Source organism: Falco rusticolus, chromosome 8 (assembly GCF_015220075.1).
Source record: "Falco rusticolus isolate bFalRus1 chromosome 8, bFalRus1.pri, whole genome shotgun sequence".
In the NCBI taxonomy this organism is placed as follows: domain Eukaryota; kingdom Metazoa; phylum Chordata; class Aves; order Falconiformes; family Falconidae; genus Falco; species Falco rusticolus.
In genome coordinates this window covers 64004804-64031420 of record NC_051194.1, presented here as the reverse complement: position 1 = coordinate 64031420, position 26617 = coordinate 64004804, and the positions used below count along the sequence as shown (strand labels likewise).

At 37.7% G+C, this 26617-nt stretch overlaps 1 protein-coding gene across 2 annotated transcripts; it reads left to right on the top strand.

Annotated features, from left to right (window-relative positions):
* Positions 1–690: 690 nt before the first annotated feature.
* BOLL (boule homolog, RNA binding protein) lies at positions 691–23594 on the top strand. 2 transcript variants are annotated; one of them, XM_037398609.1, is made up of 11 exons: positions 691–785; positions 3531–3671; positions 7480–7571; positions 9850–9904; positions 12779–12854; positions 14092–14219; positions 16229–16300; positions 17268–17315; positions 18406–18531; positions 19988–20062; positions 21246–23594. In XM_037398609.1, exons 1-11 carry the CDS (start codon positions 768–770, stop codon positions 21267–21269), a joined length of 855 nt encoding a protein of 284 aa, XP_037254506.1. In that variant the 5' UTR covers positions 691–767; the 3' UTR covers positions 21270–23594. The 2 variants fall into 2 exon arrangements, with proteins under 2 accessions (XP_037254506.1, XP_037254507.1); XM_037398610.1 differs by lacking the exon at positions 17268–17315.
* The last annotated feature ends 3023 nt before the right edge of the window (positions 23595–26617 follow it).

Genomic DNA, 26617 nt, shown 5'->3' with positions numbered 1-26617 from the left:
CCCCAGGCCTGCCACTGGAGAGGATTTTCAGGGCACCTGCCTATGCGGCAGCGGGTACCAGAGGAAGCCTCTGGCTGAGTAAGGGCTCCTCGGCGCTGCCCTGCGAGGCCTGAGCTGTTTTCGCTGCCGTCGAGGCCCACTGGCTCGGCCCCGGGGCACTGCCCTGCCGGCCACTTTTGCCTCCCTCGAGGCCAGGGGACGGGCAACAGGCAGGACCCCGTTTCACACACTGGGGTTTGCCTCGCCGTTCCACTCCCTAGCTGAGGGGGATAAAAGCCCAAGTGGGCTTTGCCGCCGACCTCCCCGGGCATGGCGGCGGGAGGCTCCTTCGCTGCCGCCGCGCCCCGCAGCGCCGTTCCTAGGCGTGGCACGGCAGGCGCCGCCGGGGCTGGCCGGGGGCACGGTGCCTGCGGGGAGGGCCGCACCGCAACGGGGAGAGGCAGCAGCCCCCTGAGTTGGGGCGGGACGTGAGTGACGGCGGCCGCCGGGGCGGGGGAAGAGGCGCCGCGGGGCGCCCGTGAGGGGAGGAGAGGCCCCTGCGGCGCCGGGGAGCGGGCGTGCGCCTGTGGAGGGGCCGCTTCCCTGGCGGAAGGAGCGCGGAGGGGCGGCGGGAAGGGCCTGCTGCGTCCCTCTCCGGCCCCCCTGCCGGCCCCGCGGCCCCCCGCCTCCCGCCGCAGCCTCTCTGCCGTCGCCCGGGCACGAGGCAGAGCTGAGGAGCGCGACGCGTGCCGGCAACGTGCCGGGGCTGAGGCGGCGGCGGCGGACAGATGGAGCCCGAAGGCGCGGTGAGGGGCCCGGCGGGGCAGGGGGCCTGTCTCCCGGCGCCGGGGAGCGGCGGCGACGCGCCCTTCCCGCCGAAACCCCCTGCGGGTGCCGCCATTTGCCCGGCGGCGCGGCGGCCTCGGGGTCTGGTAACCGCCGGCCTCGCCTGGGGGCCGGGCGTGCTGCGGGCCGTGAGGTGGGGGGCGCCTCTGAGGGACGGAGGTGGCGTTGGTCACCCCGCCGCGGGGAGTCTGTCAGCTCTGGTGCAAAGAGGTTGTCAAACATGCCAAATAACCCGTAAAAATACTGTGGAACAAATACATCCGTACTGTTTGAAGAAAAAAATTGATAAAATTAATTTTAAAACCTGTAGAAACGGGAATGGCTAGGCAGGTGGTGCGCTGTTAGCGCACAGATGATCTTTTTAACGCTGTTTTCTTGCTACTGCGCTGACATTGAAGAGAGGATGTTTGAAGTGGTGATCATACAGATTTTAACACCTAAAATTAATTGGGGTTTATTGGGGGTTCACAAGTGATGTGTTTAATTCCTCATTTCTTTGTTTTGGGGATTGGGGGGTTGTGTTTTTTTTTTCAATAAGACAACTTTTAAAACTTGTATAGAGAAAATGAAACTTGAGGCCTTTGAGGTAAGGAATACGTTTTGGCTGTACTGTCAACTGTTAACTGTTCCTGTATAATGAAATTCAGGTATTTTAGTGCTGTACACAATTGCCAGATAATTACACAGTTGCCAGGTGATTACACAAGTAGAATACTGTATTTGGTGTGAGAGATGAAGAAAATAACCTATCTCATCATCAAATGTTGTTCTGCAGCAGAAAATGTTTTTCCTGAGGCCTTTGGGACTATAGCGGTTATGGTTGTTCCTTGCCTGCAAGTGTGATTTTGTTTTGTGGGATGTTTTTTGTTTTTTCTTTCTTCAGGTTAGGTGCTGCTCTAAGGTAGTATGCCCAGCAGGAGGAATGCATACTTTCTCCTGAATACATCAGGTTAAAGACTTAAGTTTTTCCTCTGCCCCAAATGTGTGTGTGGGGTGTTAGTACATTTGGAAAGGATTTTTGTCTTTCCCAAATCTAAAAAGGCATGGACTAGCTGAATTTATTGTCTTTAAGGTATATAGAACAATAGCAATAACCTGTTACTTGGAGCTAATAGGACTAATTTGCAGGTAGCTAAGGAAATATCAAATAATCCTGGAAGGGCTCGTGGGGCAAACAGAAAGACAACTTTTTTCCTAACATTCTTCATTACCGATCTTCCCTTCTCACTGCACTTTAACTGTCAGCCTTCTTTTTTTGCATGTTCTCCCAATAATTCATTTGGTTTTATCAGGGAATGCTTAAAGGTAGAGGTCAAAAAAATGCTGGTCTGTGAATGAGGTGCACAAAATCAGGAAGTAAAACAGTATAAATGAAAGGGGCGTTCTGTGACAAGAACTGTTGGAGAGCCCTTCATTTTCTGCTCTGATTTTTGAGAGACTAAAGATACGGATACCACAAGAAGCAAAAGAACTTTGTACTAGATGCGGTAGCTTTCTATCTTTAAAATATCCTTGTATGTGTTTTGTTGGTCCTCACTACAAATTTTAAGGGTTGCACAATAGTACGAAAAAATACATGTCTCTTGAAAGGATTTAAAGTTGAGACCACTAGATTCCTACTTGTAGTTTTCACTACTCAGCTTACTATTAGTCTTGTTACCTGCAGTCTGTGGCAGCTGTTTATCTTTCACTTTGGGCTCCTTCCTTAGTGATACTGCCAGGGCACTATAGCCCAGGATTGGTTTTAGTCAACTTGTGGGGTGGGGAGCAGCACAACACCACAGCAAAAATGGTCTTGAAGCTTCTACTGCAATCTGTCTTCAAGAAGTTAGTGACAGTAGTCTGTGGCTGCTCTACATCTATCATCTCACAGTTAGGCTTGACTATGTAAGGCAGTATTAGTTTGTTCTGAGAAGGTTTTCCAGTGAAATGCAAGCCTATATGGTTTCACAGTTCACAGGTGTAAGCATGGTGGAAGTTAAAACATCAGGCAGACAACTAAATAATGGTTTCCATGAAGCTCCCACCATACTGCGTCCCTTTCCTTTACTGGGGCAGGAGCAGTCTGGTTCTTTTGCAGAGAGAATTTCTGTTCAGATCGTTCTGCACAGTGTTTGTAGGCCAAGAGAGTGTTGAATTAAAAGATTCGTCTTCAAGGGCTGTTCTTACCAGTTGTAATGAGCTTGTCGATGTTAATGTGGTGGAATTATGGGTTCTTGGCACTTGGAAAATGAAGCTGAAGCTGTTGTAGAGAGTAGAGTTTTGTAGATGTGTGTGAGCACAGATTTAGTTGAAAGCATCCTTTCTATATAGACTTAAACTAAGGGGCTTCTAACAGCTATAAATTAATCTCTGAAATGGAATTAATAACTTCAGATTCATACAGCAGGGTGCTGTGCAAACAGAAAAACTGAGATTGGGGGATTATGCCCTAAATGTCTTAATTCAGAAAGGTATTAAAATAAAAGTAAAACTTCAGACTGCAGTGTATTCACTAAGTTACTCAAACATAAGATTAGTTTTAAGCAATTAACATTAACCATATATTCTTATCCAGAATGCAGCTCAGCGAAGTATTTAAGTTATTCAGCATTTTCTGTGCCTCCCCACAAAATCTGTGTGTATCTTCTGTTGCATTTTTATTTAATATTTTATTACATGTAAGATATTGAAAATATTTGAAAATATTTTATTTCAATCAGCAGACCACAAATCGGATGCAAACAGAATCTTTATCTTCATGTCCCAATGCTGTATCTCCGGTGCCATTAGATAATCTGACCGGTGGTCCAAGTTTTGGAACAGTTACTCCAAATCGGGTCTTTGTGGGAGGAATTGATTTTAAGGTATTTTTTTCCCCTATTTTTACTATTAAATGGTAATTTATAATCTATAAAAATCAATAGGAAAAAATGAGACATAATATACCTGTGTCTGTTTTAGGTGGTAAGTGTGCTTCACTAACATTCAAATCAACAGGAGAGAATAAAGCTTTAAGCCTTGATTTAAGTAACTGTAGTACAAAGTTGACTCTTTGTACATAAGCTCCTGTCATACTGATTCTTCAGAATTTTCTTTCCAAACAAGATGGCTTTTGTCATCAGCAGAGCTGATGGTAGAAAACTGTGTAAAAGGGTTTTTTTAAGTATGTGTAACAGTGTAATTTAATAAACTGTAAACGCTGTGTTATAGGTTGCAAAGAGAGCAAATGTCAGTAGCATTAGTTCCTCTAGCACTTTTCTTCCAGTTCATACGAAGAAGGGGCAACAGTATATGCACTGTATTCCTCAGTATTACCATAGTAATTTTCTTAAAAGCAAGTGTTTGTTTTAAAATAAATGCTAAGGCTTCTCTGGGTGATTTGCAGTACTGATCTTAGAATGCTTGTGCCTTTGCCCTAAAAACCTCAAATAGCAGTGCATTTTGAGCCATTTATACGTTATTCAGTTGCTGTCAACATCTGTGAGGAGATGTGAGCCAGACCCTTGTACCAGCTACTCTCATTTCTTTTTTTCTTGCCACTTTTTAGATGAGTGAAGTAATTGACTTTTGCAAAACATTCTTGGTCTGCTTAGCTGTGTCTTTGTTCCCACCAAGAGTGTCTTCTCTGCCCTTAATCCTCCTAGGCTGAGGACCTTTTGAGCACTGACTTAGATGAAGAATGATAATTCACTCAAACTAATTTGCATAATTAATACAAGAAATTCCAGGACCTTTTGGCTCATTTGGCAGAGATACCTCAAATAGAGGCGTTCATAATTTAAGGTCTTCAGTATATTTCGGCTTTAGCAAAGAAGCGCAGTAGCTTTCTGCATTAATAGTAAGCAAATTACTAGAGCTGTAAAAACACCTGTTTCACTCTGTTATTTCTTCACTGTAATTTCAAAGGTTAAAACACTTTTCTGCATAACATATCAATATTTCTCTTAATTGTCATATTTATTGTTCATTTGGAAGAATCTGTTGACTTCTTGGTTCAGTTGCTGATGCATCAGAATCTATTACAAATCTTAATTTCGACAGTAGAGGATTTCGAGTGTTTTTGTAAGCATAAAGAAGATGGATTTTGTTGGGAGAGGACATAGAAGGGATGAAACCTCTGTAGACATTTTAGCTACTCTTCCATTTACTGTGATTCTTGATAGCAAGTAAAGTCTTATATTTCTGTACCAGTCATAAGATGTATATGTCAGTCTTGAGTTGTTTTCTGTTGGACATCTTATGGCAAAAAGCATTGTGGTCTGTTGGCTTTTTACCTCAAAGGTCTTGTTAAAGTCAGATGGTGGGGTGGTGGTGGGTGTAAAGAAGCTATTTATTATTTTTGTGAAAAAGGGAGACACTTAACAAAAAACTACTTGCTTTCCTGCAAGCTCTTGTATAATTTCACCAGGCATTTCCATTTGGTCTGTCACCATAGAAGCGATTCCTGCTTGTAAGAGGAAGTGTCTCGCCTCTTAAATTCAGAGAGAAAATTCAGTAAGAGAAGTTATAGCTGGCTACATGTTCATCTTGGTCACTCTTCAGTGGTGTATGCCCTTGTATCTTTGACATAGGTGAAGGCTTAATGTTAGCCTTTCTTAAAATATGGCAAGTGCTGTTGTCTGTCATAAGCAGGAAAAAGCAAGTCCTCAACAGGTTTCTGGCAAGCTTCTACATACCAGGTTTGTCCAGAGACTTGCAAATTTCACTGTGAATCTTAGAACAGTGTTTCTTTCTTACTCCCCTTTTATATCTGCAGAGCAGTGTATTAACCTTTGGCTTTCCAAGTTTATAGTCTTGTGTAGCCATCACTCATGTCCTTGAGGCACTGAATGACACTTTCAGCACTAATCAATTTTAAGGGCTCTTTGATTGTTTCTTGGCGTATTTTAGCCTCCCACTATTTTGTCATAGGTTCTTTTTCTCAGCTTTGTGAAGCAGCTGAGCTACATGTAACATAGGGAGCTCAAATGAAACAATCTCCCAGAAATGGGAAATTTTGTCTATAGGCCTTTCATTTCTAAGTAGGTAAGTTTTGGTGTTCATTGGAGAAAAAAATTAAGGGGAAGGAAAATCTCCACTATGAGTCTTTTGTACTATGTACATGCTTTTTGTTACTCAAGAATGTGTGAACCCTTCAGCATATGATATAAAATTGTTTTATATAGGCAGTCAGTTGTTTGGCTGAATCTATTTTCCTATGTACATAGGCTTTCACACTTATGTTTAGGTACAAAATGTGGTTATCTATTCAAGAGAGTGGTTCTGGTCTCCAGAATTCGTTTAACCTGGGTTAATGGTGGGTAGTTTCTCAAGAATAGGTGCAGGCAGCTTCCAAGAAGACACAATTACTGAGCTTTAACAAAACATTGAAGTGTTTCCTGTCTGTTCAGTGCACTTACATCTGTTGTTACTCCTCATGTGAGTATTTTCTAATGTTTTAATGCTTGGATTAGTGAGGGAGATAAAGCAGTCTTCTACCATCATTGCTCTGTGCTGGACATAGAGGTTGTAGCAAGCAAGCTGCATTATTTCTTTCTGTGAAATGTGTCTTGAGGATAGAATTATTCAAAAAGAGCATTAACTTGACGTTCTTTCCACTCATGAAAGTTGTTTAAATTTTGTTTCTTAAGTTCTTTTTGCTTCTCAAACTTGGATGAGGGAGGTAAGCCTTTGATATGTAGGAGAGGATTTACTACATTGTATACATAGAGTTAAAAACAGTAAAAGTCATTCAGTTAAAGGTAAATTAGTACTTCTGATACACTTCCTTAAAATAATGAGAAGTATAGATGAATGTGGAAATTGCTTGAAGCATACAGAGATCTGTACATATAAGCATACTTCTTCCAGCATTAGGTATAGTATTAACCAAGGACCATGTAGAACAAAATTTTTAAAATGTGAAATGTGGTGTGTAGGGCACCATGTTTGATATATGCTTATATTGTAAAAGGAAATGGTTCATAGAAGGTGGACAAGCATTTACATAGCTTAGGTGCACCTTTACATCAGGAAAATGTCTTACTCCATGCATGTTCAAAGGGAACAGTTTTCCTTCAAGCAGCCTTAGACTATTCACCATTAAAAGGACCTTTTCTTATTTAATTTATAATGGGGAGTTCCTATGGTGTGCCTATATAATACTCTGCAAAATATGTATTAAATGTACTGTAGAAAGAGGGGTCGTGGTGCATTAGATGGATTTGACCATTAAGTCACTGGTTTAGTGGTGACTTTTCATATGTGACCTATCCATATCATTTATGGAAGCCTACATACTCTGCTGTTTTACAGTTTGAAAACATTGCAGTGATGTTTTGTATTTCAAACAGCACTCTAGTACATAATTTACAGAAACTAAAATTCAGCTCTAGTAAACCTACTTCAATGGTCTTGGCTGTAAAAGGACAGTTTTAAAATACAGTAAAAGAGGAGTTTTAATATTTTAGTGGCTTTCCAGCATTACTGCTGAATGTGAAAATGCAGTGATTACACCGTAGGTGTGAGGCTCATACATGCTTATTCTTCTCTACCTGTCCAGGGTTATAATTAGTTTGTAGCAAACTTTATCCAAAGTATATCCATTTAAAGTCTTACAGTAAATGTTCATCAATAACTATGCAAACCAACTTTTCTTTTTTCCCCCCCCCCTTTCTTGATTTACTGTACTAGACTAATGAAAATGAGCTGAGGAAGTTTTTTGCTCAGTATGGCAGTGTGAAAGAAGTGAAGATAGTAAATGACAGAGCTGGAATATCAAAGGGGTTGGTATAGTAGAATAAGGATGTTGTGGGAATTGAAAATGTGACAGAAAGCTGACTAACTATAGCAAATTTGATTATGATTTTCATAGCTTGGAATATTATTGTGTCATTGATGTTCCCAGTTATTCCATGTATGCAAAAATATGTTCTTGCCCTTTAACATATACGTGTAAATGTCTTTGTAATTCACGTAACTGTAAAGCTCGATAGTCATGTTGTTTTAAGATGAAGCTGTGTGCAAGTAGGACAAAATCATTAGTCCTGTCTGATTTTTTTATAACAATAATAATTTCAGTAGATAATCTTTAAAAAGTAGTTTAGTTACCAAACATACGTATATATTTTTACTACTGAAAAAGCCGGTGTGGAAAGGAGCCTAAGAATGGAGGAAGAGGTGTGGTACACACCTAAGTGTGCTGGAGCGAATGACAGTAATTGAGGTCTTGGTGAAGATTTTTGGAACAAGAACATAGGGGACAAATTTGACAATGAATCACGACTGTAGGAAAAGGTGCTATGACTGGAAGTCTGCAATAAGAGAAATGCCAAAGAGTAAATCTGGAGAAAGAATAAGACCAGGTAGTAAAGTTATTGCTAGAACCCAACAGATGGTGAAGGAAATAAGGTGGGGAACTGTACTGCCACAGAGTGGTGGGAGGGGTGGGGTGAAGCAAGAGGGGAATGTGCATGAGAATTTGTGACTGGAAAGTTCACTTTGGTCAGAAGCTCTCTTCTGAGCAGCAAGCCTGTGGTGTCTGAATTTCTTAATTTTAATGCTGTCAGCACTTATATCAGCAAATTACGCACTGAGCTGCAGGTCTTAGCATAGAGTATACACGTGCATGGCATGTTGGACTTGGTCCTAGTCCCAGATCCATCCCATCACCAAGCCTCTTACCCTTTTACTAAATTCCAAGAAGTATCTGGGACTTGCAATACATGTGCCGGTATAATACAATAACCTGAGAATATCTGATTATTAAGCAGTTGTGATTCCCAACATATGTCTTACAGTAAATATGTTGGAAAGTAATTACTTACAGTGGTGTTGGGATTTCTGTTGAAATCCAAGCACAGCTTTGTTGCCTGTTGGCAGGTGGTTAAAGAAACTTAACCAGGTAACACGTGGAATGAAAAGCCTGTGTAGCTAAGGTCGCAAGCTAGGAAAACAGTTTGTGTTCTTTGAACTTGGAAATGTTTCAAAATTTGTTTAGAGAAGGCAATGCAGGAAAAGCCCAGAGATTTAAAAGTATAGCTGGTTGGAGACTTCCTGGACCTCTACTCAAATGCTCACAAAGAATGGTATGTTGTAGTGGAAAATTTGATCTGCTGGCTGGAATTGTATTGGTATCTTCTGAAATCTGACCCTGAGAAATAAGTCATAAACTTAATAAATTATGTATGCAAAACTAAAAGAATTAAAAAAAAAAAACTTGTTGAAATTCAGAAAGTTGAAGTTAAGGGGGGGGAATCCATTTTGTTTGTACATATGTGTTGTGGTACAGACTTCAATTACAAGATCAGATACTTGCACACGCAGTGCCACATCCAGTGGCCTAAATTTCTCTGGGAATGAATTTGAGGCGTTTTGGTACAGCAGGAGTTCTGGGCAGAGAGGCTGTTTGATTTGTTGTAGCAGTTAGAAGAGGTGTGGCAGAAGGCATACTGTGTCACAAAGTATGAGAATACTTCATCCTTAGTCACCACAGACCTCTTGTTTAATGCTAGGCATGTCAATAATGACGAGAATAATTCACAGATAAACACTGTCTCTGCATTGCTGCTTTTTCTGAGAACTCAATTTAATATAGCCGATAGTGCTTGTGGAAGTGTGGAGCATTCACAGCTGTCACTGAAGTAAGTGGGAGCTGTGCTGTGAAGTGCAGTACAATAAAAAATAACATGCCAAGTGTCTTATCTTGGGCATGTAACAGGCGAGAGCAAAAGATCAAAATCTCTTTGTTAATAGAAGTGAAGGAACTAAAGAAGTACGCTGAGGAACGAGGACAGTACAGAGAGTTGTGCATAGCTGTGTGGGCTACTCATTCACTGCATAGGAACTAATACATTACCACTTACTTAAATATATTAGTAAGTAGACTATAACAAGATTGTTAAAATTAAGATTACAGTTGTTACTGCACTCTTTATTTCTACTATTGGTTTTTTTTCCCCATTAGGTTAGCTTTTAATGTCACTTGTACCATATACCAAGTAATAATGTGCAATGTATGTAAATATGAACTTCAGAGCCTTAGTTTCTGTAATTTTTATTTAGGTATGGCTTCATTACTTTTGAAACCCAAGAAGATGCACAGAAGATTTTACAAGAGGTAAGTGATAGTCTCCATTATGAAGTATTTCGTTTAAGGGATAATCATATTAGACATGAAGTAGCCCTGATTGTCGTGTCCTCTTATGTGTGCCAGCTTGCATTTGAAGACCTGTTAAGTTTGGTCTCCATAGTTAAGAAGATGGTTTAGAGGGTTCTGTGATTTATACAGAGGTCTTCTGGAACTAGTGAAGAGGGTTTCCTATTCATAGTACAGCTCTTGACTTTTGACATACGGTCTTTAGTTTCTTGGTCTATATGTGGTCAGCAGTATGTACAGAGATACCAAGACACTCCTTCACGACTGCTTTCACTTGCTTTACTAGAACATCCATTGCTCTCAAGATTTCATGGGAAGTTGAGGCGATAACTGCTGTCGTTTGTTCTGACATGTGATTGCCAAAGCTGATGTAATTCTTTTCAGGAATAATTAAATTTATTTGAAGTCTTAAGCAATGAAGCTCCTTTTATGTCCTGTAATTTTTGCTTCTCCTCTTAGCTACATTACTAGAACCTCCCATGAGACATGGTTAGCTCTTTGTCTTTTTTAAATGTGTGCTCCATCTTCTGGTTGGAATGTATTGGAGAGATCTGTCAGTCAGGATGTATTCATACACATGAAGTTATCTGGGTGCAGGCAAAACCCCTCCAGAAAATAGTGTTCAAGGCTTGCAAATTACCTTCTCCCAAATATAAAGCTGGTTAAAATATTTAAATAATGAAGCTCTTTGGGGAATTGTACTAAAGTTCAAAATAACAAAGTTTTTTGAAAACACTCTTACGTGGAGCCAAAAGAGTATACAGACAGGATCTTCTTGAGTCAGCTACTTATCTTCTAGGTTTTTTTATTGTTTTGTTTCTATAAACTAGAAGAATACCAACAGTACTGAGTAGCATTGTGAAAATGGGTTAGGATATTTGCTTCTGTTGTAACTGAAAGACTGCTCCATGTGAAGTCTTACTGGTGTCTCATTCACTGATATTTTTTTGTCTATAGAAGTGCTTTAATTTACATGTCATACAATTCTGGCACATTTTTCATCTTTGTGTGATACTGCTATCTCATATTCATCTTAAGATCAGTTAGCATCTAGGTCTTTCTCAGACATCTTAAGCTGAGAGTTTCTAGGCTTTAATAATTAATGTACAAAATTAATGATTTTTTTAATGTCTTCTCGATGATCATCCTTTGCAGTGATTTTTTTTTTATCCTACTTTTCCATCATGAGTAACATCTCCAGAAATCTTTTTCTATGTTGTAGTCTTTGAAAGTATTAAATTGCGTTAGTATCGAGAACAGATCTTGAGGGGTTTCACCAAGATCCTCGTTCTGGGCATAGGTTATTACTACTAATGCTTTCTCTTCCCATCTTCCTGAAGTAATTTTTTGATTCACCACAGCTTTTCCTTTTAGTCTTCACTTTCTGTAGCATCATGTAATTTTTCATGCAGTGCTGTATTAAATGCTTTGAAGAAGTACTTGCAGATTGGCTACTTCACATAACTGTGAAAGTTGTGTATAAAAAAAGTCTAGCTTCCAATGGATCACATCAATGAGATACATTACATTGGGAAGAATCATCTTCCTATTGTCTGTGTTGCAATGCAGTTGGACTGAAATGTGCATCTTTTCTAGGAGTTGTTCTGTGTTTAATAGGCTATGTGGGTATGTTTGCCACAATTAATACTTGCTTATGAAGCCCCAGTTTCAACAGAATAGTTCAGTCTCTTCCTAACTTTAAATCTGATTGGTGGGACTTTGCTTTATGTACAGATGTCCAATTCTTTTACTAAATCAGGCTCAAATGAAGAAAATGTATTGATTACCTAGCTGTTGTCCTTCTGTTGAACGTGATTTAGAACATATATATTTCATTCTATATTCCTCATTAAGAAGTAATCATCTCCTTACTGGAGAAGTTAACAGCCCTGAAAACTGAAGCTTCATGGCATAACGTGGTAATGTTTTAATGCACATTCTCCCTTATGTACCTGTTGAGGGAAACAGGCCTTCAGAACCCTTTTAGGTTTTGCAAAGCAATATTAAAGAGATGCTACCAAATGAAAAATGTGATCGATTTACTCTATTCCTTTCCATTATATTAAGAAGTAGTGAGTTCACTCTCAATTTAAAAACAAAGGCAAGGCTTTAATTTACCTGATGTACTTGATGCTCACTTGCTGTTGTGAAACAGTTGGAAGAGAATTTAGCTTTACTTATCTGTACCTAGCACTTTCTTATTTAAAAATTCTGCAATAGTTTAGCCTTAGTAGGATATCTGTTTTAGTGCATGTTGGTTTGTTGGCCTGGATGTAAGGAAGTTTCAAGGCAGTCCTGAGGGAATACGGGGATTTTTTTAAATTCAGACCTTATAATCTGACCATGTGCATAGACTTATTTGTTCCTGTCATCTTTTGTAACCTAAAGTTGTGATCATGAAAAAGATAAAATTAATCTTTATACTTGAAATTGTCAGGTTTTGTACACATATTTTTATAAAAGCTTACTACATGAGGTAAAACAAAAAAAAGTGCTGACAATTACAGGTATCAGTTGCTAGTCAAAGGGCTCCATGATTACTTACAAGTAGATAATAATAGTATAATTATTTTAATATTACGCATAAATAGGTATAAATACATGTATTACATAATATATTTATTTATTTATACAATAATTGGTAATTTGTGTATGTGAAGTTTAAGGTTAGGATAGAAAAGGAATTAGTATAACATTTGGGTTTTCTTTTGAGATGCACTGCAAATAAAAAGCAGGGGAGGGTGAAACCTGCTAAGTGCCTTACCTACTTCTGATTTTTGGTTTTTGGATGCCTAGATATGTATAGAAAATAACATCTTCTTCCTTTAACTCTAGGCTAAAAAACTTAATTATAAGGATAAGAAACTGAATATTGGTCCAGCAATAAGAAAACAACAGTTACGGAGTCCTCGTATGTATTTTTACTTGCATTTGGGTATTACGTGTCATTATGAGTGTAAGCTTTTAACCAAGATGTGCCTGGGCTTGCACCGCATTAATGCGATGTGTGGAATATGCTCAGAATGGTTTGCAGTGGGAGTAAATGCATGCCAGTGGAAATGTCCAGATGAACAGATTGATGATCTTTTGATTCTTGTATCTTTTCTAATATGTTGTTTACTTCCTTTCTTGGAAAAGGTTATCTGTCTAGGAACAAACCAAATGGAAATTTCTTTCAGTTGCCAGGCAGAACCTCAAATCTGAACATTTAGCCTGTCCTCACAGTCGGTTCTACAGAACAAAGCAGGCTCTGCTGGTTGGTTGGGTTGTTAATTATTCATTCATTTATATTGGCAAAATGCATCAGGACTAAGTCTTGTTTTCTTTGGTAGAAACCATCAGGAATGGGTGGTTGCCATGACCATTCAGTTCTTAAAAGTTCTTTGCTGTGACAGAATGGAATGGATGCTGCTGTGACAAAGAACTACATAGACTGAACACTTACACAGGAGTAGTGATAAGTTTTCTTTGTCAGATGACTACTTTATCTTGAGCAAATATGCTCTTAAGACGGTCTGTTGAGGGGGAGACAGAAGACAGGTTTTCTTCTAGAGAAAACTCTGCTGCCAGGGGCTGTTTTATTTCTGTAATACACTACTGAAAATGCAGGGTATAAATCACCAACTTTTAAGACAAGATCCATCCATAGCAGCAGCATTGCTGACATCTAAATACCAGTTTTCACTTTTGTCAGGCTATATGCCATCATAAAAACAGTCTTTGTGTGCTGAGAAACCAGACTGCACCTTGTAATGAAATAAATCTGTTGGTTTTAGTGCTTGTATGCTGTTTCAGCTAAATATGAATTTGTGGAGGTTACCAATGGAAATTCCCTACAATGTGAAGTTACCTTTGGACATTTGAAGACTAAATATATATATATTTTCTGGTAACTGCAGTTATCTGTGTTTAGTAATTTATATGCATGTCATCTTCTGCACCCCTTCCTATCTACCTATGGAAACATCCTGTGACTATGTGCTTTGATGATTTTGTGTTTGAGAGGGAATTTAGATTGCACTAGCTGCACTGCTCTGTGTTCTTTTGAGTGTTTTGCTTCTCAGAAGATCAGAAATTCTTTTCTTTTATGACCTACACATGTGGAAAAAAAATTTGCTGTCAAGTAAATATGAAAATATGAATTCCAGGTTCTACTATAATTCCCGAAGCTGGTACAATGTACTTAACCACTTCAAGTGGATATCCGTACATTTACCATAATGGAGTGGCTTATTTTCATATGGCTGAAGTTGCTTCGCTTCCTCAGCCATGGCCAGTAAGTAATTTATTTTTGCATATGCATGCTTTTCTGTGGACCGGGATGAGTGCAGTGTTTTTAGGTCCTTCCTGATTCCAGTTTCCTCAACTTTACCTGATGTTTGATGTTTAAATGGCTTCCTTTATGTTAGTCTGTTTATTCTGTGAGTTTAAAATATTACTTAAGTTTATTGTTCTTTTGCAGGGGACTGTTGCTTTGATGTAACCTATTGGAGAGGGTAATTCAGAATCAGTGAGGGCTGCCCCTCGCTGCAGCAGAAGTTTTGTTTTACTAAGGAGTTGATGGTGCTTATGACCCTTGGTTGGCTCCATTTATTATTTCCTCATGAGTGAGGTGTTCTTGGCTGCAGACTTATGCTGACGATGCAAAGAGAAATAATACTAGATCAACAAAGCAAAAGAGAAATTGGTTAATTTTATAGTCATTCACATACTCTTCCCCTGCTGTGCTTTCCTTCCCCCACCCCCCCCCACCCCCAAGAATACTGTTCAATTTAGAAGGAAGATGATTCAGTAGATTAATTGTTTGTCTTCAGTATCCTTGGGGAACTTGGACGTAATTACTTGGGAGGTAAAGGAAAAAGTTGTCAATCACTTCAGGTTTTTTACAGGGGGGAAGGATTGCAAGACTGATGGGGTCTGCATAAAGCACAGGACTTACATAAGGGATGCATCCTTGGCAGTTTCTGTAAAAGCAGCATTCACAGAGGCTGTACACACCATCTCTGTAAATGAGTGGGAAACCCTTCACATATTGGGGGAAAAACTCAGTAAAAGAAATAACAAATAAATAAACCCAAACTTCCCTAAAACAGAGATGAGAACAGTAATAGATTCTTTTATGTTTATTTTGGCCCTGCAGAATCTTTTTCTCAGTATTTAGCCTCTGTTTATACCACTGCTCTTAACTTCATAGATGTTTGCTTTTCTAACGGAGACATGATGTTGTGCCTTATGGTGCCTTCTCAGCTTTAGAGGATAAGCATAAACACCTGATCACATATTTTAGAAAGCCTTTTTGAACTTCATGCTCTATATTTCTGGAGAACTTAATCAAATCCTACCTGTTAGTCACAAAAAATATTGAACTTTGATTCTTGTGCTTTGACTCAGATCTACTGTGTTTCAAACAAATAGCACTCAGTCTTTCAAATTACAAATAGTGCTGCCTCTTTTGGCTTCAGTTATTTGCATATTCTTATCTTTCATTGTTAGAAAAGTACCTACATAAGAAGTTAAGGGAAGAAAATATAAATTTGATATTATGGAAAATATTAATCAAATTAAAGATAGTAATACTTTTCTGTGTGTGTTGTGCATGTGTTACAGTGCAGAATGGGTCTCATTTTTTTCATTTTGCCTTATGCATTTTAATATAGTGTAGAAGTAATTATAGTAGTTTTGGAGCTGTTCCTTCCTAAATATTTGCAGGAATGAGGGAATTTCATGACATGGTAGTTGCACACACTAGCTAATGAGAGTTCCACAGGACTGTGTTGTCCTCTACCATGGCTGTATTTCAGCCCCTCTTCCTTTTACTGGTGTTTCTAAACTGGGTCCCCACATAACCCAAGGAGGTTTCTAGCTGGTTTAGCTCCCTAAACTGGCTCACTGTCAAATCAGACGAATGCTGGGGCTGGTGTGAAGTAGGGAATGGAAAAGGGAAGATTGGGTTTGGGTTGTGGTGGTGGTAGAAATCAATCATTGACAGCTTAGATTGATTGCCCCGAGTGTTCACAGAAACGTACGTATGGTAGTGGATGGCCTTAGCATGCTTTCTGGAAAGAGCTAAGTAAATATGACAAAGATTTTTGTTTCGTCTTGAATGTGGGCCCTTAGTAACAGTGGTTTTGAAGACTCTTCTTGTAGGTTAAAACTTGGTAAATGCGTTTTCAGATGGGAGGGGAGGTGGTTCAACATTACAGCATACCAGAATTGTTCTTAATAGGAATGACCATTTATGAAATTACTGCATTAAGACTTGTGTAACTTTTTTTCTTTTTTAAGTCTCGCTCTGTTTCCAGTCCACCTGTGATGGTAGCTCAACCGGTTTATCAGTCTCCTACATACCATTATCAGGTATCTGTTTGAAAACGGGTTTCAGAACATCAGTATTCCTTTCAGCCATGCTGTTTCATTTGCAGCACTGTCTCGGGTCTGTTTATTCTTAGGAAATAAAAAGGCTGTTCAAAACAGTCACATAAAACAGATATTAATTGCATCAAAGGCTTTCTTTTCAGTAGAATACAATTTATTCTGTCTTTGTAGCTACATGGAAATGTAATAAATAAAAATTTTCTTTGATGTTGCTAGACAACTGGCTTAGTTAGCATCTTTAACTTTTACCATCTAAGCCAAACTCCTGCTCAAAGCAGAGCTGGTTAGATCAGGTTTCTCGGGAACTTGTGCAGTTGAATTTAAAATATCCCCAGTGATGGAGATTCCATGACCTTTCTGGACAGCCTATTCCGATACTTGACTAGTTAAATATAACTAGTTAAAATTTTCAGTGTTCCAACCTGTCTCCATTGACTTTTGTGTTCTGAACACCTCTGGTGAGAGTCTAGCTCAGTCATATTTATCCCACCCCACCCCTCAGTTAAGTAGTTGTAGCCAGCAATAATTATCCCCTCCCACCTTGATCCTTCTCAGGGCTGAACAAACCAAATTCTCTCAGCATCTATGTCTGTGCCCCAGTACCCTAACCATCGTGGTGGGTCCATTACTGGATTTATGCAGTATGCCTGTGGTTTTAATGTATATTGGGAAGTTAACTGCATTTTGTATCTTCGTTTTTGCAAATTAGGCATGCCGCTTAGATGCTTCAGTATTTTAGAAAGTTTTGAAATGGCCAAGTCAGAGGCTGAGTGGAAGTAGACAAAACTATATTCCTGAATTATTTGGGGGCTTAATTAAAAGCATACTTTTTTAAATTAAAAATTGATTATAGATTTGAGATGGTTTTGTTTCTGGTATGTTGAGAATTCTAGTGTGTGCATGTATATATTCTTAATCACTTAAGTAATGTTTTTTTATTTGAATTTAGGCACCCACACAGTGTCTTCCAAGTCAGTGGCAGTGGTCTGTTCCACAGGTAAATACAGTTGATAGCTGCAGCATTTTAATGTTAATTTACATCTAGTTTAAAGGTATGGAGTGCTTATTTAACAGTGAAATTTCCCACTATTTACAACACTGTTGAAATAAGTCTTAATTGCTGTATTTTAGCAATGCATTTGCAACACTTGCTGATAATAATAGGAGGCATAAAATAGCATTTATTGAAACATCCAATACACATCTTATGTAAAGAAAGCATCTTTCCCTCCCCTTTCCCTTGGACACAAAGTTTGTATTAAATTATGTAGTAGCTTCTCAGGAGCAGGTAAAAACTGCCGTATTTTGCCAGATAGGAGAAATGAGCATTAACTGATGCTAACTCTGACATTTCATTGGAGTATTGCTAGCAGAAGGATGTAGACACACAAGTGTGGTGAAATTAGACCCAGACCCTTGAAACGGGGAAGAACTTGAAATTGCTAACTTGGTGATTTTGGGAGGAGACTGTATCGAGGTTTTGATCCCTGTAGCAAAGGAGCTTAATATGGAGATCTTGGCACTCAAGGAACTTGAGGTTGAAGCTGAAAGGAGGACCAAGTACCTTAAGCTTGTACTGTTACAGTCAGTCCTCTTTACTTTAGTAACAGCCAGCCTTCTTCAGTTATGGTCATATCCACTCTATTAATAGATTTCAGTCTGCTGCTTTGAAATCTGAATGTTTACGGAATACTGCAGAATTACAGAAATACTGTGGGTTTTATTTTAAAACAAAAATACTTGCATTTTTTATGTAACACTTTTGCAAGGGAAAATTGTAGTGTGTTTCTGTGATCTTGAGAATAAGTGTCAATTTTATAAATTTTAGGATTTCTCTAACAGTGCTCTCCAAAATATAAGTAAAATCTGGAAAATACATAGAAGTGGTCAGATGACATGTTTGTTTTATCCTACTACCTGACCTTTCTACCCACTTCCCCCTCACTTTCTTTAGGTTGTCAAAGATGAATTCAACACTTTCTTTTAAAGCTTTATCTTCATTTATATGTAGCAAAGACAACTGTAAAACAAGCTTTGGTATTTACAGTGTATAAATTATGTAATTTATGAAAATATGTATTTTTCAGTCTCCTGCCTCTCCACCTTCATTGTTGTATTTGCAACCATCTGAAGTCATTTATCAGCCCGTAGGGATTACCCAGGAAAGTGGATGTATACCTGCACCTCTCCTAGTGGAAGCTGCAGTTCCTGAGGTACTTTTTATAAAAAATTTTACTTGAAGTACTTATCTATAACTGAAAAACGTAACTTTTTAGTTTAAGCACAGACGGTTCCGAGCACTTACCTGTACTTACTCCCACACCCATGCTGCTGCTCTTAAATCATTTCAGTTGTCCTCAACTGAGAGTATCTCTTCCATTCTTCTGGAAGGATGCTTTGATTCTGAAATAGTTTTAGAGAGGTAGAAGTGTATGACAGACATAGACTCAATTAGTGTTGTTTGAAAATAAGTTTAAATAAAACAGAAAACTGTTACAGCCTGGGTAGACTAACCTAGCATTCTGAAGAGCCTGACTCCTGAAGTAATTATTTTTCTGTGCTAGTAGAAGCTCATCTCTAAATATTCTGAAGATCAGAATGAATTAAGAGTAGTTGAATAACTAAATAATTGTTTTCTTTGTTTACAGTTTTTTTTGCTTCTGTATCAGTAGCATTTCTAAGGTATCTTAGGAGATTTTTAATGTGCAGTAAGGCCATTTCTTTACTGTATTTTTTAATATCCAATTAGACACGGCTACAGAAAAACTTACTATAAAATGGAAAATGTATTATCATTAATCAGTACTTTTCCTGCTTGATAATTCATTCCTCATTATCAGGGATGCCAAAATAAATAATAAATTAGGACAGGAATCAAGTATTGTGACAGAATTTGAAGTGTTTTATTGCTACAAGAGAGGTTCCAAAACTGGCATTTGAGTCATCTTAAGTAGGAAATCCTGACATAATGAAGTAATTTAATTTCCCTACAAAGGTATTGAATAATGCAAGACTTTGGTTATTGTTTGTTTCTACTTGTTTTTAAAAAATGCATGAATCTCAATATTTATTGCATAATCATAAATCTTATTATCCATGTTGTTATTTTACCTTTTGTATTTCATGAATCGGATATCAGCTTGTACTGAGAAATTTTAAATCTGTGAGCACTAAGGAAATTAGTTAAGGATTATTTGGGCGTAACATGCTCTCAGTTCACAGGTACATAATTTGTTGATGTTAAAGGAAGCAGTATGTGGAAATTCAGAAGATGATGTAAAATTCAAAGGAAAGCCTATGTGTTATTTGTATGTAAATATCTTTAAGTGTGATAATGCTGGGAACTACATTTCAATTTGCTATTCTACACATTTAGATACTGTTCCAATGAGAGCTGAGAAAAATGGATTTGTAGTAGAAGTGTACTACTTCTGTCAAGTGTTTTTTATACTGATCTAGATAAACTAAATCTAACAAACTTTGATACAATGGGGAAAACATAGATTTAGTACTGAAATTTTAGTTTTTAAAAAATCAGTAGTTTATATTAACACAGTGCACAATTTGTAGTTTTAAGGAATCGAAATTCATGTGAAAGGTTTCCAAAAACATAAAATTGTGAAACAAGCTTTTCTGGTTATTTATTTAGTTATTTATTTTTAATACCAGCTGTATTCTGATCATGGAGTTCAAGCACCACATCACCAGCCTTATGCCCAGAGTACCATAGCCATACCTGCACCTGTGAGTATCAAACTAAGACAGTTAAAGCAAGCATGGTAGTATTACTGTCCCCGTTACTGAAGGGGGAAGCAGTAGGAGAAGAGGGGCAGGGATGAGAAAATCTTCTATTCATGAATTAATAAATAAGGAAAATGTTGCAGAGAAACTGAGATTTTTCTTCACTTAAGGCTTTGTTACGGAGGACATGAGTGTTACTTATTTTGGAACTATTTGAGGAAACTTAAAAAAAAAATACCCAAAACATAACTAGTTATTTTTAAAACTTGAGATAAAAAGAAAACCGCAAATGAAAAATGCATTTTGAGAGAAAACAGTGAACCTCGTTCAGTTTTTTGAAATTATGGTTACAAATCCTTGTCTCTATGTGTCTGGATCTTGAAGTTGAATTCATTACTTGCAGCCTTAGGTAGATAAGCATGTCATGTTGTGGAGAGATGGGATTTTGAAACACAGGGTGTGAAGAACTGTCCCAGTTGGCCACCTATGCATGTTCTTATGTGCAGTTCTGATTCCAAATGGGCATTCTAAAATGTGATTCTTCTGTGTCACCTGATGCAAGTAGTTGGGCTCTTCTGGGTCCCCCTTTTGCTGAAATTACTAAGCTGCTTAACACATAATGTCTAAACTACATATAGCCTAGATTTGCCTGATAACAAAGAACTAAAGGTATCAGTAGTTTTACTTGATATTACAGCACTTACTCTTCTGTGAAAAATGCTTACTCACGTACAGATGACAGGCTAAATATGAATGAATCAGCGCCATGGAAAAGGCTGTCTTTTTTTTAATGTATTTTTTATTTATTTTACCTTTCTATTAAGAGAAGAATCTTTTTCCAGACTATTGTGTAACGATATCTACTAAATATTTCCAGTAGAGGGGGCTGTAACATCAAGTGTTGTCTTGGAATGAAAGGCAAGTACTGCAATTTTTTTTTTTAAAAAAAAAAAAAGCTGAATATGAATTTGAGAATTCTAATCCTAAGTGATTCATATTTTTAAGAAGTACTTAAAAGGGGGTTGGTGTAACACAGTGATCATAATATCCAGTTTATATTTTATCGTGTTGTTTCATGCTATGTTCTCTTTACAATCTCCTGTTTTCTAATTTTTCTCATTATGGGTTAGTGGGGTTGTTTTGTTTGCTTTCTCTGATCTGTATGTTCTCTCTGTTTACTTGACAGACACTGTGGAGCATTCACTATTAAGCGAGTTGGGCAGATCTAATCTACTTGCACTGATTTTCTTGTCCTGTCCTTCCTGTGTGGCTGAGATCCATCATCAACATAGCTAGCAGCTGCCTGTTGTGAAACTTGGGGTCAGTTGTTTCATTGTAATGCTTCCTATTTAGAAATTGGAAAATAATAAAATGTGCTCAGATAGAATTTAGCATAGTCTGCAACATTATTTAGCTGTTTCCTGCATGTTTGTAAATGTCCTAACAATTCTCGTATGTAAAACAAGCTTTATAATCTCATTCATTCCTGGGATGATGATGTACGTAATAATTTCATTGTTATTTTCTTTCTAGTTCAACCGCCCAAGTTCTGTGTGTTTTGGTTATTTTCCTTCAGTGGGAAGGGAAGCTTTCAGTATTCAATGTGTGATTATTTTTGTTTGTTTGTTTCTGAAAACTGTTTTAAATCCTTTATTGGCAAGTCAACTCTCTCCCCTTTTCTCCCTATTTCATGTGATGTACAGTAGTTTCTGTTAATAGAGTTAAACTTTGGCAGGTGCTCAACCATGCTTTTATTGTGAAAAAGGTTCTGCTTTTAGTTGCTTACACTTCTTTAAAAATTAGGATTTTAATAAAATGAGGTTAGGGAAGAATGTTTTGCACGTTAAAATTTGTGTCCATTTCTTATTTGATAGCCTTTAAATAGACCAGTGATTTGTAGCAAGGGCTAGGTATTTCTGAAGTTGTGATTTCTTTCTGGTCTGAATACGTACCTCAGTGATTTATCCCCAGATGTGGCTTTTAAAAAAATCTTAGAAGTCTGCCAGTATAAAACTGAGCATAGTTCTTTTCAGTTGGGAACAGGCAGTACAGAAGAGAAAATGTGTTTGTCTCCTCCCTATTAGAATAGGAGTCAAAACTATTCTCAGGAAGAGTAGGAGAAATAGGTTGCAACTGAAGTCCTGTAAGGGTGATGTAAGGATGTAATGAAAGCTGAAGTGGACAGGGAGACTGCGACTAGAGAACCTGGAGATTTAGGAATGCAGTGCACAACACGATGTGGAGCTAACAGGTAACGGAAAGAAACTGACATCTGGAGATTAAAGTGGGTTGAATACCGTGATACAGATGTAGGAACTAGAGCTAGTTGTATTAAGAAGAGCCAGAAGGGAGGGTATAAAGATTGAGTAAGTTTAATAAACCAAAAAAAAAGTTAGTACTGAAAAGACCTGAGGTAAGAAGACAAGGTTAGAAAGCAAAGATAGTTTGAAGCTGTCATATGGCCTAGTAGGCATGGGAAGAAAGGACTCGGGCTGGTCAAGTAAGGGGAATAAAACAGATGGGAGTTCCACAAATGGGATACAGAGCAGCTGAGAAACAAAGGAAGACTGTACGAGAACTTGATCTTGGGAAGAATAAAGAGAAGAGTACAAGTATTCTAAAAACTATTCTTGCCAGTACCTAAAATTGATAGCCCTGTTTTCTGGATCTTGCTGTCCTGTTAGCAGCTAGTGGTGTCCACTGACAAATTAGTTAATCACAGCTCCTTGCCTACTTGTTAGTTTACAAATAGAAAAGCTCTCAGTTATTCAGCTCAAGTTTTGTAAATTGGAGTTTTAGCTAATAAAAAAAAAGTAAGCATTATCATAAATTCCCATAGTAACGCATTGCTTTAATCTACATTACAGAGAATGCAAAAGTAAAAAAAATTGTTAGTTTTGCACTGTAACATAAAAATACATTTTCCCTCTCCAATTACAAAGAGGATACAGTTGCATTAATAACATGACATACCTTACTATAGCTGTATGATCAATGAACCAAACTTGATAAATCATTTTAAGATTCCATACTTGTAAATAAAAGGAAAATACTTCTTGCCACTGTTGACTTCACCTGTGTACATAATGGAGATCTGTTTTTCCTTTTTGAGCTAAGTGTATCTAGCTAATGCAATATCCAAGTAGACTGTAACTTTTAATTGAAGCATTATTAATGCAGTAAATGGGACACATTTTGAAATAGAAGAAACAACACAACATTTTCCCATGTCTTTAGGAATCAAGGTCGCATTCTGTGAAAAGAGATTTTTCACATCTAACATCTGTGAGTCTGAAACCTTGAGATAACATGAAGTCCCCATTTTCATCCTAGAAAAGATTACAGAATGGAATAAAAAACTCTTACACTACTTCTACAGGTTCTGTAAACCAGACTTTTAGCTACCTACTTTGCTAACATACCTATCACGTGGAGGATGTGTTCTTCCTAACTTTTAACATTTGCCTGAAAATGACCAAGTTCAAATAGCCCTCCTTTTTGTAAAGTAATAAAATACTTTGTGGTTTCAAGTGTTTTTACTTGTCCAAACTACAATTTTTTTCCTGCATTTCCTTTCTTAATAGAAATACTGTTACAGCACAAAATGGTGATTTCTGATACACGGCGTACTGTATAAACTTTGGTTACTAAGATGCATTGGAAACCAGCATACTTTTATTAAAGGGAAAATTTAACATTTAATTTCTGGATTACATCAATTTTAAAGATATATTAGTTACAAAGGAAAAGCCATTTTCCCACATGCTGACAGCATTTATATGCTGTGTATTAAAAACTGGTTATTGAAGTCTGTACATTTTGTTTCAGTTCCAAAATAGATTGTCTACTTTTTATTGGTTTGCAGTTGGTATTTTCTATTGTTACAAGGTATTTTACTTATATGTCATTTTAGTGCTTGGGAATAGTAACTTTTTCAAATAAAATTTGTACCACTAGTTTAATAATTATCCTTATATGAGGCTGACATTTTGCTTGCATATGGTAAGCAATAAATTTGGTTTTATGGTGTTTTTAACTGTAGAAAAAGGGAAGAATTGACTTCTTTCTATTATAGGACCATTGAAAACGTGTTGTTTCTTAAACTTTTTCTGTGTTTGTGCAAAACTTCGGAACTGTGGCAGTATCACAAGTTGGGATGAAGTACTGCTTTCTTCTCAACCACAGGGAGATAATTTTCTTTCTTTTCCTTGCTTCTCCTCTCACCCCCCTAGGATTCCTTCCATGTTTTATAAAAATCAGTTCCTCAAAGGTTAAAATACAGCCATTGTAGTTAATAGGGAGTGCAAGCCATGGTTTATTGCTTATGTAGCACAAAGGTCTTTATTTTAAGTATGTAAAATATCCTTGAGCTTCTCAATTATTTTTTTTAATCTGCTCTGTAGTAATTTGGGGGTTTTCTTTTTGTGTTTGTTGTTGTTTTTTTATTTTAATTGTTCAGGGATCTTATAGTGTGGACATTTTGTATTCAGTAAATAGTCTATGTGTAATATGTGGATAGATGTAAAGATGATTCTAGAGTCAATAGCATTCTTTCCTACTGTGCAGGAGGAGAGATGGAGTCTGGTTCTGTTCTTAACGCTGTTTTGAAATGGTTTTGAAGTTGTTGTGAACGGAGATGCCATGTGCTGTCTTGTTTGCAAGTTTCTTCAAGTGACTTTCCACCTGTTGCTAGGTAGAAAAATCTATAAAAATACAATTTAAGAGGTTCTTTTCTAAAAAAAAAAAAAAAATTGTTACCACAGCAGCTGTGGGAGATTGTTTTGCCAATACGTATCAAAAAAGAGCATACCATTTGTTACGTGCATGGGGATGTCAGCCTATTTTTGAGGGGGGGAATACTCATCTGCTGTGCATTGTCATGTTTCTGAGCCAGTCTGTACCACTGAAGCATCTGTCCAGTTGTTCTTCTGTTTGATTTTCAGACTTTAGAATTCATCAGTATAAATATATTACAGAAATCTTGGCACATTGTAATAATAATTCATTTCCACAGAAGAACTTTTACATAGTAAGTTGTTGGGTTTTTAAATGACATGCTGTCTCAAGATGCCACAGAAAGGTGGTGTGTTCTGTTAGAGCCTTATTCTTGTATCGTGGTACAAACACATTTGACCCAGGATTCAGAAGATTTAGTCCCAAGTCCTTATTTTTGGAATTCACAATTTGTTTACCAAAAAGAACTTCCCTGGTTTTAAAATGCTTAGAGATCCAAGAAGTAAATTTAACAGATAGTACTATCTTTAAAAATAGGAAGTGCTTACAGAGAAGTCTTGACTTAATTGCTTGAAAGTGTACAAATACTGTACAGTCACTTACATGTTACCGGATTGTGGCTATAGTCCAGATACTCGGAAATGTAGTTTATTTTTCATTAATTGGTACAGATGTTAAATTGTTGATAAAGAGTTGATCCCACGCCCTTTGCTTCAAAGTACATTTACTTTGTTTTTACTTGCCTGTGAACTTGATCATTTGGAAGGATGTTCAGTGTTAGGCACAGGAAGTATACCTGCAGTGTTCTGTGGGGCCTATAAAATCAGTCCGGAGGTGCTCTTGGTTAGGATTGTATCACCAGGTGCTAACCATGCTTCATTCTGATTTGAGACCTAGAGGAGACCAAGATGAAGCTGTGAATGTTGGATTTCCTCCGGGAATCACAGATCACTGTTGAAATACTGAGGGCTCTCTGGTCATATGCTAGTCTCTCTTCAGAATGCTTGCTAAGCATGATGGTGTAACATCGATCAGCAGTAACTAAACCTTTAACCTACCAATGGCTGAATTCTGTAGAAACAATTAAGGCGCAATGACTGACTGCTGTAATTCCGTTACAGAGTTACACAGATGATACGCGCTGAGAAAGAGCTACATCATTTCCTCAGGTAGTGCATACAATTGCATTGCCTTGATATTCTAGCATTCATGATACTGTTAAATTCTCTTGTACTACACAGTATTATTCTCCTGCCACTTAAAACTTCTGTAATACGGAGATCCCTGTGCTTTCATACAGAAGTCATTTAGTTAACTGCAGATGTTAAGATCCTGATCCCTCACTGATTTTGAGGTTGGGAGGGGGTTCTCTTTGGTCTTCCAGTTTTCCATTGATACTTGTAAGGCTTTACATACATGCTAGGAGGGAAAACATCAGATTGGGTCTGTGCCCTATGGACATTGGGTAACTGATAGCAAATAATAATTTTGTCTTTGCATTGTCACTTATTAGCAGACTGAATTAATTTTCTGGTTTCTACCACCTAGAATTTAGAAACCCTGCTGGTATCTTTTGTTTTCTGTTGAGCTAGCTCTTGCAGTATTTCTAGCAACTGTTGTATATTTAATGCTTTATTTCCATGGCAAAATGTTAATTCAACGTTCTCTATTAGTTAACACTGGATAAAAACCTTTAGACTGGCAGAAAAGTTACTGAAGTTATCTTTCTCCTGTATTTTTGTGTATTTGATCAAGGACCATTTCTCTTGCATTAAGCAGAATTCTCTAATTCACTAATGTTTTTGATTCCTGCTACTTCTAATC

Bases quoted from the DNA above. Each gene is read 5' to 3' on its own strand.
- BOLL (XM_037398609.1), top strand. The intron at 3,672-7,479 runs GTATTTTTTTCC...TTACTGTACTAG, and splicing joins TGGGAGGAATTGATTTTAAG to ACTAATGAAAATGAGCTGAG. The intron at 7,572-9,849 runs GTTGGTATAGTA...ATTTTTATTTAG, and splicing joins AGAGCTGGAATATCAAAGGG to GTATGGCTTCATTACTTTTG.